The following is an 11,949-nucleotide window of genomic DNA, read 5'->3' as shown; positions in this document are numbered from 1 at the left end:
CCTCTCCACCAGCGTTCTACTCAACGGTCCCCGGGCAATGACATCACATTAAACGAAAGCCTCTCACACTCCTTCCACACTTACATCACTTCAACAAACCGTTTCTAGGCACTTCCACGCTGTTCCTTTCTAACCTTGTTATTTAGTATTTTTTTTTCTCATACAAGGTAGTCTGACTGTGACTTATTTTATCGACCTCTGACCTCCAAATGTGTTATTTTAGATGTGTACATATATTTACTCGGCTAATTGGAATGATAGGTTCTTATGATCATTTTTTTTTTGTAATTTCACACTGTTGATATTATGTGCCCTATATGTTTTGTCCTTATGTGTTGACTCTCTAACATCAGCTTTGCTGCCTTGAGAGTCAGTGTAATGTCTTGTTGCATTTTCAATAAATAAATAAATAAATTGATAGTCACATGTTTAAATTTGCTTTTTGGATTCACAGTCAAATTTTTGTGTGATTTCAAACAAGAAAAATAAAAAAGATCACATGTAACAATAAGGCAATGCAAAAAAAGATGCAGTAAAACTTGCCCAGGTGGCCACCTCTTCAAGCTGGTCACCTGGCTATAACAGCCACCTTTTCCCAGTCGTCAAGTTTTTTCTCATAGGTGTGAGCATTCTGCCCAAGAAGGCCACCTGTCCAACAAGACCACTTTACCTCAGTCCTCTGTAGTGCTGTGTACCACTTTGCTGGAACTAGTTCCAAACTTGTAAAAAAAAATGTTTAGGTTCAAGTCCAAAAAAAACTGAATGTCTGGAATTAGTTCCTGGACTAAAAAAATCATGTCACATTCCCCTTTGTGTTCTAAATCACCTGAAATTTGCAATAGTAAAAAATTTGCACTGCAATACAGTTTTGCCCAGACATGCACCTCAAACAATGTATCTTTCTTCTATTAAAACCCAGGTAGTGCAGTGCTCACTACAAACTTTTGCGATAAAGATGCCCCATTTTTCATTGGAAAGTCCCACTGAGAAGTCCCTTCCATATTTTGTATATGCCCTGGGTTTATAATTAGGTCCGGACTTAAAATTCCTGACCTGAACCTAAACTCTGGACTTGAATCCAGACCTAGACCTGAACGTGGGTTTAGGTACACAGCATTAGTCCTCTGGTTGCCCAATTCTTGAGCAGGTTGACAGGTTATATGTTGTTACACACAGGGTATAGCAGACTTGGCGGGGCATGCGGAAGGTTCTCGGTACCAGTTCCTGGACGTGAGGGATCCGTCCAGTCTACTGGTGATGGGAGAAACTGACCAGGTCATCAGGAAGAACTGTCACGAACTCGCCAGGCTTCAGAACATGTCAGTACCATACATTAATTATTATAACTTACATGTATATGTACAAAGCAGTTACTGTAGTAGAAATACAGTCAAACCTGTCTATAGTGGTCAATTGACCACTGTAGAGAGATAGCCGGTTAGTTGACCCCCCCCCCCCCAAAAAAAAAGTGACACATGCTTTCAGTACCAACAGAGATGTCTTTATTCTCAAACATATGAAAACATTCATTGCACAAGTAATGCCCTTTTAGATGTACATGTTATAGCTAAATTGTGTAATTTGTTGAATTTTATTTTGCTTTAGTTGTACTTTTTTGCAGTGTTCTGCAAAATTGCAGTGTCAAAATTTTATTCTTGAACTCAGAAATACTTACTGCAAAAAAACACTTAAAATTCCAGGTCTTAAAACCCATGGCATATACAAAATTGCATGTTGGCCAATATTTTACATGTAATTTGAAAAATACATGCAAAATTACTCGATATTATAGAGTCAGTAGTAAACACGAAAGCTCTTTTAAACACCAGTGAACCCCTGGCTAGATTTTTTCAGTCTGTAAAATTGCAGTTTGCATAATTTTTCTTCTGCAATATTGAACATGTCTCTTCAGATGGGTACTTTTTTTCCCTCTGTTTATTCCAAATCATGGAGACAAGTACAAGTACAAGTACATATACATACACAACTACTTTTAACAAAAAACTTTTACAGCCATATCCCCAAACTACACGGACCAATCACAAAGACAGAAACTAAAAAAAGATGTCTAAATCACTTAGACAAAACAGGTCTTTAGACTGCCATAGATATCACAGATGAAGTTTCTTGACATTTTTGTAGAATGAAGCTTAAATCTCCATGTACAATAAAGGTTTGTTTAATTCATACCCTATTAAAGCCCATATAAATACTCATGTTAATCATGTTCACTTAAAGAGTCTGAAGGAGACATTAATTTTCAGATATTTTCAGATTTCAGTAATGTGATGAATACCAGAAGCCGCTGTCTTTCTTTGATATTCAACATGCTAGGATACATATATATATATACATCACATACAATCTAAAATCATAAACAATGATGGGTACTCGAATGAAAGCTCATCTGTGTTGGTTAAGAATCCATAGTTAAAGAGTTAGACTTGTTCCAACACAAGAAGGAAAAACTCACCATAAATTTTCGGCTGATCCCGTCAACCTTCGTCAGATTTGTGATGCAGTCGCTGACTTTCCGGAAGTCGGAAACGTATCTCCCACCAACCCTCTCTGAACCGTGATGGTGGGAGATACCGTCTTCCCGCCACTTTTGATGCACTCCTGACGTCATCACGTTTCCGACTTCCGGAAAGTCAGCGCCTGCATCACAAATCTGACGAAGGTTGACGGGATCAGCCGAAAATTTATGGTGAGTTTTTCTTTCTTGTGTTGGAACAAGTCTAACTCTTTAACCAATGATGGGTACTTATTTCTAACACTGGTGTATGATTGTATCCCAGTTTCCCACTGAGCCAGAGACAGTACATCCAGGCTAAGGTCCAGGAGAGCAGAACCCTCGCCGCGCGACAAGCCATGGAGCGGAAGTTACAACAGTTACACAGCAAGCCTTATCCTGAGGACACTGCAAAACTCAGGTAGGAGACGTATATTATTAGTATATAATATAGTATATATACATATGTGTGGCATCTGTGTGGTGTAGTAGATAGAACATCCGACTGTCAAGCAAGGAGACCCAGGTTCAATCCCCAGGGTTGGACCCAGACATTGTGCCATTGGGAAAGGCACTTTATACGTATTTCCCCCCTCAGTTAGAACTTAGAGGGCTCCTAGGCCCTAGGAGGGTTTCGGTTGGTGTTAGGAAGGTAACAATATCTTACTCAAAAAAAAAAAGACTTGCATTTGGTGCACATCTAACGTCTAATTCAGAGTACAACCCTCTGAAAACTGATTGTACAATGGTTCATCACTCAGGTGTCAGATCATGGAGGTTGATCAGCTCAAAAAAGTCTCTTGCTGGGGTTCACCCAATAAAAGGCTAGGGTCGACAGCTTTTTCTACATGTAGGGTTGGTCGGGAAACAGGAAACACAACATTTTTTTCCTAGGCTTAACTTCCTTGCTGTGACTCCTCCTCCTTCCCAGTAAACAGCTGCAGGAGACCCAGGCCGTGCTGACTGCGGTACAGCGGCAAACGGCTGTCCTGTCGGAGGTGGAGGTCCCGCGACTGATCCAGGCTAACGCTGAGCTGCAGGCCACACGGATCCTGCAGGGAGACTACAACCTCAAGATCGCTCGACAGGACTACTTCATCTCCAAACAGGAGGAGGTGCGGTTGTCACTCTTTTGTGTGGAATGTTTTGTTTTGTTTTGTTTTGTTTTGTTTTGTTTTGTTTTGTTTTGTTTTGTTTTGTTTTGTTTTGTTTTGTTTTGTTTTGTTTTGTTTTGTTATGGATGTTCAGTACTTTTTCAGTGACAAGTTATATTCAGGAGTGTTGTGTTATAACGATAATAATGTGTACTGTACTTATTTGCAAACTCAGACCTGAAAGCTTTTAAATTGCTACTGATACTTTAATGTACCAAGGTAAAAAACGTCCAATCTATCTGATGTTTCTACATACACTAAGGGGTTTGACATCTTTAGAGACACCAGTTATGGCAGTTATTGAATAAGTAGTCCCATGTCTAGTACATGTAAACTATCAAAATTTAAGGCGTGATATATACATTTGTATAGACTCACAAATTTATATGTTACAGGTTTTAACCTGTATTTTAACTGAATATTACCTGAATATTACTGAAGTACACAGACCCTCCATATAGGTGATTGCTCAGCTGTTAAAGCAGCGAGCCAGGAATGAGTTTCTCCTGACGGCGCTGGAGGTGGAGGGCCGCGCTCACCGCGAGACACGGCGGCTGCTCATGGCGCTACGCAAGGACCTGGACAAGGCTGTCACCATGACGCAAGACAGACTGGTGAGAACAGTTCTATGTAAAACCATAATTTAGCCAAGAACATGAACTCTGTACAACAAAAATTACGACTCTGGTTACTGTCTTTAATTCAAATTTTATTCGGTAATGCTCTCGCGGGCAAATACCAGAATTACGTCCTTATTTCATTAGTACATAGAGCATTGAAAACAATGATTATGTTACACTCTTCATTGTACACATGAAACATGGCAAGCACAACATTAAAACATTTCAAAATGATAATTACACAATTAAAATTTATACACAATATGCGGTTATCACATAGGATTTATTTAGATGCTATAGCACTACTGGTGAATTGCCTTGTTATAGAGGTGAACAGCGCAATGAAGGATCAAATTTAAGGCAAGAAAGTGTACATGTGCCGGGGTACATGGCATCTTTGTTCAAGTGGGAGACTCTAAGTGTAGGAACCACTCGGTCAGAGTTAAAATTTCTAAGGGACTACGACTCTCACCTACTCTTCTGTTCACCAGCAAGAGTCACGGCATACCGGAGCAGTCTACTGTACTTATATGGACCTTACCCAGGGCACGAAATACTGGGTGCATGTGCAACTTCAGCTCGCACCTTAGTGCACCCAAAATTGGAGCTGTGCACCCAACCAGTGCACCCAAATATTTTTGTAGGTACTGTACATATCAAATTATTATAGTATGCAGGATATTCAGCATCTAAGTGTCAGAAAAATAATAAAACCTTTGTTGTAGTACATAATTTGTACTTGTTTAAGATTTCGAAGTTAGCTCCGGGCCCATTTCAGATTAAAGCTCAGAAGAGGAGCAGTAAGATCTATAATTAGGTTTTGTTTTATATGGTGCACCAGAAAAAAAATTTGTGCACCTAATTTTTTTAGGTTGGGTGCACCAGTGCACCTACTCCCAAAAATGAATTTCGAGCCCTGACCTTACTTCTTCTGCTACAGCAACAACAATTCCTTAGTCTCAGGACATTTAAACAGATCATTAGATCTTGATCTAGTTGATGTTCTGGATGTTACATTTACTAATTGTTTATGTACCGTGTATTTGTTGTGTGTACTTTTTATGTGTATCCAGGATTACCTGAAAAGCAGGCCAAAATAGCCTGAGTTGTAATTACTGGTAAAACAAATAAAGTCAAACAAATAAAGAGCGGTCTTCCCAAGGGTTTCCAGGAATGTGGGCATAGATGTGGGTCAGAGACGTGCCTGTGGACATTCCATTCCTGTGGACAAAATTCCTGTACAATTCCTAGAATTCTTGCAAACTGCACACAATACTGTACCATTAGGCTCCTCCCTGAGACGTCGCCAAAAATGCATAAAAAATATCTTCAATGCACCATCCAGTGTGATAATAATGGTTGAATCCACCCCACAGGCTATCTTACAAGATCCGGTGTACAAGACTTCACGCACAGCCAGGGCAACTATCGACTCACGGGACAACTTCACCATCAGACTCCACAACATCATAGGTGATGAGGGAAACATTGAAGCTTGTGTAATCTGCTAGTCAATCAGAATCTTAAACATCTGACAGACTCTCAAATTGAGAAATGTATGGAAGATGTTATGTTTAAAACTTATCTTAACAGTGCCACACAACAAAATACAATTAACATTTAAATACATAAAGTTGACGTAACAGTGTGCTGTAGTCCCATAACCCGAGACATTGAAAAACTTTGGTTGACATATCGTGGTAACTGTCTCAAAAATCATGTTCTTTCAGCCTCATAATGAGCATTTACAACTGTAATGTAATGAATAATGAGTACCAAATTGTATGTATTTCTCCGTGTGTAGTTGGATCTCCCAGTGAGGACCATGATAGGAAACAGCCGTTGTTTCGTACCTACTCCAGTCTGGAGGAAGGTGCCTGTAGTCTGAACCTGGACCTACAGACTCTGCAGGCTAGCCTGGCTGACTCCAGTACAGGCAAGGAGGACAAGCTCAAACACCTGTAAGTAAGGCCGCACCAATTTAATTTGTTGGTTCTCGGATTTGCCTCATCATTTTTTTCTGATTTGCAAAAAATAAAAAGATTCTGTTTCTGAATCAACTAAAAAATGCTCATATTCTGCCCCCAACAGTTGAGGAAAGTCCTTTTCTTTCTAGTTAGGCCATGTTGATTTGATTATATGGATGACATCCACGCGCGCATGAATTTTCGGCCGATTCCAAAAAAAAAAAGAAAGTTTTCAATCATACTGTAAATCATACAATCAACAGTTGCAAAATGAGCAAATATATACCGTAAGGTACAAAAAAATTATTTGAAAATGATACCAATGTCGTAGAATGCCAAAATTAAATGAAAAGACGAAAATGTGAAGAAATGGATTTGGAGTGTAGATTATTCGCCATACCATACTCTGTGTCATTTGTTCAACCTTCATGACCACGTAGATTTCATGATGAAAGCAACTTTTTTTTTTGCAAAACTTTTTTTTTATTCGCACGCTCGCATCAGTTTTGGTGTCCCCAGAGGATGTCATCCATATAATCAAATCAACATGGCCTTACAATTTTTCCATCTATCAATGCAGTGGTTTGATTAAGTTCAAAACTTTGTTCAAAATTCATTGTTTGAATATTAAGTTAAACCCAGCCTTTGTGTTGACTTCATGGCTCCTATGGTAGCATTTGGGGCTACATGTATAATAGGATTCCTATTGGTTTTTTTTTGTGTTTTTTTTCGCTTCATATTTTAAATTTTTCTGAAAAAATTGGAGAACCAACAAATTAACTTGGTGTGGCCTAATGTGACTTGTGAAAAAGGTGAAGATTAAGGTAGTCCTGTAGCCTTTTTCAGGCCATAGGAGCAGGATCCGGTCTTTGATCTACTAGCATCTGTTAGGCACAGTTTTGGAATTTGGAGCCCATCCCTCTCCTTCTACTGCCTTTTAGCTCCCCAATCATAGTCAGGCACACATTTTACACCTAGCCTGAGTGCCATCCTCCATAGTTTCTGCCCTAGACCAGCCACTTGCTAGACCACTCACTAGATCTAGACTAGCCACTCGCTAGACAAAGCCACTCGCTAGACAAAGCCACTCGCTAGACTTGCCACTCGCTAGGCTAGCCACTCACTAGGCTAGCCACTCGCTAGGCTAGCCACTCGCTAGGCTAGCCACTCGTTAGGCTAGCCACTCGCTAGGCTAGCCACTCGCTAGACTAGCCACTCGCTAGACTAGCCACTCGGTCATTCAACACTATTTAACTCGTGTCCTGGGATGGTTTCGATAGTGATAGAGTATAATGGGCTTCTATATACATATAGAATACAACACGGGGTATTCCGTATCACCCGAGGTACCAGCCCGACCGCGCGTCGGATCGCCCGACGGCCGAAGGCCGGAGGGAGATCCGATCCGCGGGAGGGCTGGGACCGAGAGTGATGCGGAATACACCGTGTTGTATTTTATTTATGTTATACCCACCCAAGAAAACACGCCTTTCAATGCAAAATGAGCAGAAAGTTGGTGTCCCTAAACCCAAAAAGTGCAACAACATCAATTCCAACGTCCGAATTTTGCATTCGAATTTTCGAAAGCGTTGCACGCGGTTAGGGCGAAACGCGTTCGAATCGTTCTATGGAACATTTGGAAGCCCCGGGCCGTACCGCTAGTTATCACACGGGCCGGAACACCCGTATCGAACGTAATCGCGGCCCAGGTAGGACATAAATGTAAGTATAGACCAGAGTTTATCTGATCTAGAAATTTTGTTTCATTATTCCTAAAAAGAGAGACAGTTTTCTTCACTCAGACTAGAAAGTTTTGTTGCACAAAATTTCAGTCAGATTTTTAAATGATAGTTTAGACTCAGAGGGATGTAAAATGTTTTCTTTGCTGTTAGGCCACGTCAACAATTTGATTTCTTGGTTAACGGATTTGCCCGCTTCATTTTTTTCTGATTTGCAAATAAAAATAAAAATTCAGAATCAACTGCAAAATGCTCATATTTTGCCCTGTACAGTTGAAAACAGTCCTTTTCTTCCTAGTTGTTACAGTTATTTCATCTTTCAATGCAATGGTACCATTAAAAGTTCAAAATTCATTGTTTTGAACCAGCCTGGTGTGTTGACTTCATGGCTCCTATCGTACCATTTTGGGCCATAATAGGATGCGTAGGCCTGTTTTTATTTTTTTATTTTTTCGCCAGCCCGCTCCATTATTTTTCGAGAAAAATCCGTTAACCAAGAAATTAAATTGGTGTGGCCTTAGATATAGATAATAGAGCATCAGGCTTTTAGCTAGGGGGTGTCCAGGGTGTCTTTTGGACGCCCTGTACTGAAAATAATAAGAAATTGGATGCCCTACTTTTTGGCAGGACACCCTAAAGACGCCCTATTTTTTTCACTCCCAACCCCTGCCATGCACACATGCCTCCCTTCAGAATTACTATGAATACAAAAATGATGGTTTACTAAAGGAAAAAACAAAAAATCCTCAAAATTTGCATCTCAAAATGCAAAAAGTAGTGTTTCAGAGCATTATGAAATTAAAAAAAGACCCCCTAAAAAGCTAATGTGCACCACACATCTTTGCTGCGCATAGCATACTATAAAAAAAATGGACACCCAACAAAAAAATCCTAGCTAAAAGCCTGCAGAGCATGTCATTTGTGTATACTAGTCTACCTGTGTTGTGATACTACAGAGAGACCAGTGTACAGGACCTGGGGACTGCCGTGTATGACAGGGCCACCCCCGGCAGCGGACCTACCACCCTCGGGCCAAAGGTGAGACGTCAGCAGGCTTCAACAGTTCCTAAACATGTGGCATCTTGTTTAAAGTTAAAACTTTTGGTCCAACATAAAGAAATCTCTTAAACCTTAGAGCTTTCCACCAGTCACTCTGGTCTTCCTCAGTAGACTGACCCAGTGAAGCTTGTCACGTGGGTTCTTTGAAGTGTGACGTCAACACTGGGTCAAAGGTATCTGCGACGGGGGCCGACATCATCTACCAGATACCTTTGACCCAGTGTTGACGTCACACTTCAAAGAAGCCACGTGACAAGCTTCATTGGGTCAGTCTACTGAGGAAGACCAGAGTGACTGGTCGAAAGCTCTAGGTGAGAGAACATTTTGTGTTGGATCAAAAGTTTTAACTTTAGACATGGAACTACCAACACAGATGAACTTTCATGATGTAGCATCTTGTTATCCTGGTCTATTCATCTACCATGTCATCTTTTTTACACATATGTTGAATACATATAGAAGGTACTGTAAGCATATAGACACACATACATGTACATAGGTAGGGTATGACCATGATCCTAGCCTGACTAAATTACGCTTCTAGCAGCCCTTCCACTGGTCAGGAGAAAGCCCAATCAGCCCGAACAGTGAGAGGCTGTGTAACTCAGGCTGAGGCCACACCAATTTAATTTGTTGGTTCTCGGATTCGCCTCTTAGTTTTTTTTTCTAATCAAAAATGGCCATATTTTGTCCCCAACAGTTAAGGAAAGTCATTTTCTTCTTAGTTGTTACAGTTTTTCCTTCGATCAATGCAGTGGTTTGATTAAAAGTTCAAATGCATTGTTCATAGATATTGACCCAGATTTTGTATGGACTTCATGGCTCCTATCGTAGCATTTGGGGTTATGATAGGACCTGTTTTTATTTTTTTCGCTTCATATTTTTTCTGAAAAAATCCAAGAACCAACAAATTAAATTGGTGTGGCCTAACCATGACAGACTGTTAATCAATGATGTTTCTACCTACATGTATGTCATCACCAGGCTATTTTGGACTCCATGTTGAAGTTGGATTTGACCTTGAAAGACCTTGAAGCCAGCCTGATGGAGACCTTGAAGGACATGAACAAGAAGAAAAGGGTGAGTCCGAGGGATGTTTAAAGTTTTTGCTAGCCTTCACCAGGCCTTTCTACGGGAATACAGATCGTACATGTAGAATTCAGCAAAAAAGAGAGTAAAATTGGCCAAGGTAATCCGGCCGCGGGGAGATAGTTTCTTTCCCTTCCTGCGTGGCCAGTCAAACCTACAAGGCGGCCAAACTCCCCTGGCAAATATTCTCCTATATATAGCCAGCGTATTTAGTCAGGTAGAGACTGAGTTTTTGCACTCAGACCATCAATGTTCATGTTTTATCAATTGTTATTCACATTTTATCACAGCATGCAAATTACACAATTTTCATGACAGCGACACACAAAATACTAGTATTACTAGTAGTAGTAGTAAGTAACCTGAAATTTGAAAATGCTTGATTTGTCTCATACAGAAGTGTTCAGACCTGGACGCACAAGATACACGTTGTATTTAATTGAAAACTAGTGTTTTAAATCTAACTCAGGATCCACACTGCAAGTTGTAATGGTTTGCTGTTTCTCCACTCAGGACCTGCAGAATGACCCCAATCTTGTGAAGGAGCGCCACCTGTTTGTAGACTTCTTCACTGCACCTGACCGCCTGAAGGAGACCATAGAGGATCTGAATGCCAGGGTGCAGGCTGCCCAAATATCCTGAAAAAAACTTTCTTGCCCACAGTTTAGGCCACACCAATTTAATTTGTTGGTTCTCGGATATTTTGAGAAAAAATATGAAGCGACAGGGCGAAAAAAAATAAAAATAAAAACAGGTCTAGGCATCCTATTATAGGCTTAAATGCTATGGAATGAGCCATGAAGTCAACACAAAAGGCTGGGTTAAAATTTAAACATTGAATTTTGAACTTTTAATCAAACCACTGCAATGATAGATGGGAAAACCGTAACAACTAGGAAGAAAAGGACTTTCCTCAACTGTTGGGGGCAAAACATGAGCATTTTTCAGTTGATTCAGGACCAGAATCAAATTTTTTTTTTTGCAAATCAGAAAAAAACGAAGAGGCGAATCCGAGAACCAACAAATTAAATTGGTGTGGCCTTATATTGTATATATCCTGTCTGAGTGATAGAATCTCTTAAAGGGCTTGAAATACTGGGTGCACCCAAAATTGGAGCTGTGCACCCAATTTTTTTCTATGGATGCACCAGTGCACCCAAATATTTTCGTATGTTAACATATGTATGCATACTAGTATAGAGTCATCCAAATGTCAGAAAAAATGAAGCCTTTGTTGTATAATTATTATATTATTTCATATGTTGCACCAAAAAAATGTCACCTTTTCCAAAAAGCAAATTTCGAGCCCTGTATGACATGTTTACATTCTCACAAATAATTCCAGTGACATTCCAGTCTATTGCACCATCATCATTCACATCTTACTACAGTAAACTGTTCCTTGTGGCATACAGAAATTGCTGCGTATACGTCATGCAAATTTTCTATGTATAAACCACACACAAGAAAACAGTTTAACTGGATAGTTGTCAGTTATAAAGATCTTAAGTTCTGCAAATGTTTGAAGTAAACACGCAATAACCAGTCCGTCACAAAACCTGCCATGTTGTCATTTTTTTAATACCTGTAGCAGTGTAATCAGTGTAACTATATAGTATTGCTTCCATCAAACATACTGAAATATTATGACTACAATTAAACAGGTAGTTATTGCCTTCAGTTTGTCTGTGATTTCATGTAAATGTCCAATAGTTGAATACGATGTGAGCCTCAAACTGTACACTGGTCTTTATACATGTTGCTGCAAAACTGAAATAAGGAAAGTAGCAACTTCCAATGTTTTACATT

General features: G+C 39.9%; 1 protein-coding gene across 2 annotated transcripts in view; it reads left to right on the top strand.

Moving 5' to 3' along the window:
* The window catches only part of LOC109476122 (HAUS augmin-like complex subunit 3), a 20,598-nt gene extending 9,376 nt beyond the window's left edge, over positions 1-11,222 (top strand). For both annotated transcript variants that reach the window (XM_019777017.1, XM_019777018.1), the window contains exons 7-16: positions 1,177-1,319; positions 2,799-2,933; positions 3,444-3,627; positions 4,128-4,280; positions 5,663-5,759; positions 6,091-6,247; positions 8,949-9,030; positions 10,036-10,131; positions 10,654-10,804; positions 11,182-11,222. In XM_019777017.1, the coding sequence (XP_019632576.1) occupies positions 1,177-1,319; positions 2,799-2,933; positions 3,444-3,627; positions 4,128-4,280; positions 5,663-5,759; positions 6,091-6,247; positions 8,949-9,030; positions 10,036-10,131; positions 10,654-10,782 (1,176 nt within the window). In that variant the 3' untranslated portion in view covers positions 10,783-10,804; positions 11,182-11,222. The remainder of the gene's footprint in view (positions 1-1,176; positions 1,320-2,798; positions 2,934-3,443; positions 3,628-4,127; positions 4,281-5,662; positions 5,760-6,090; positions 6,248-8,948; positions 9,031-10,035; positions 10,132-10,653; positions 10,805-11,181) is intronic.
* The last annotated feature ends 727 nt before the right edge of the window (positions 11,223-11,949 follow it).

Source organism: Branchiostoma belcheri, unplaced genomic scaffold (genome assembly GCF_001625305.1).
Source record: "Branchiostoma belcheri isolate BF01 breed outbred unplaced genomic scaffold, Haploidv18h27 scaffold36, whole genome shotgun sequence".
Classification (NCBI taxonomy): domain Eukaryota; kingdom Metazoa; phylum Chordata; class Leptocardii; order Amphioxiformes; family Branchiostomatidae; genus Branchiostoma; species Branchiostoma belcheri.
The sequence above is the reverse complement of the archived record's forward strand: the minus strand, read 5'-3'. Positions and strand labels throughout refer to the sequence as shown.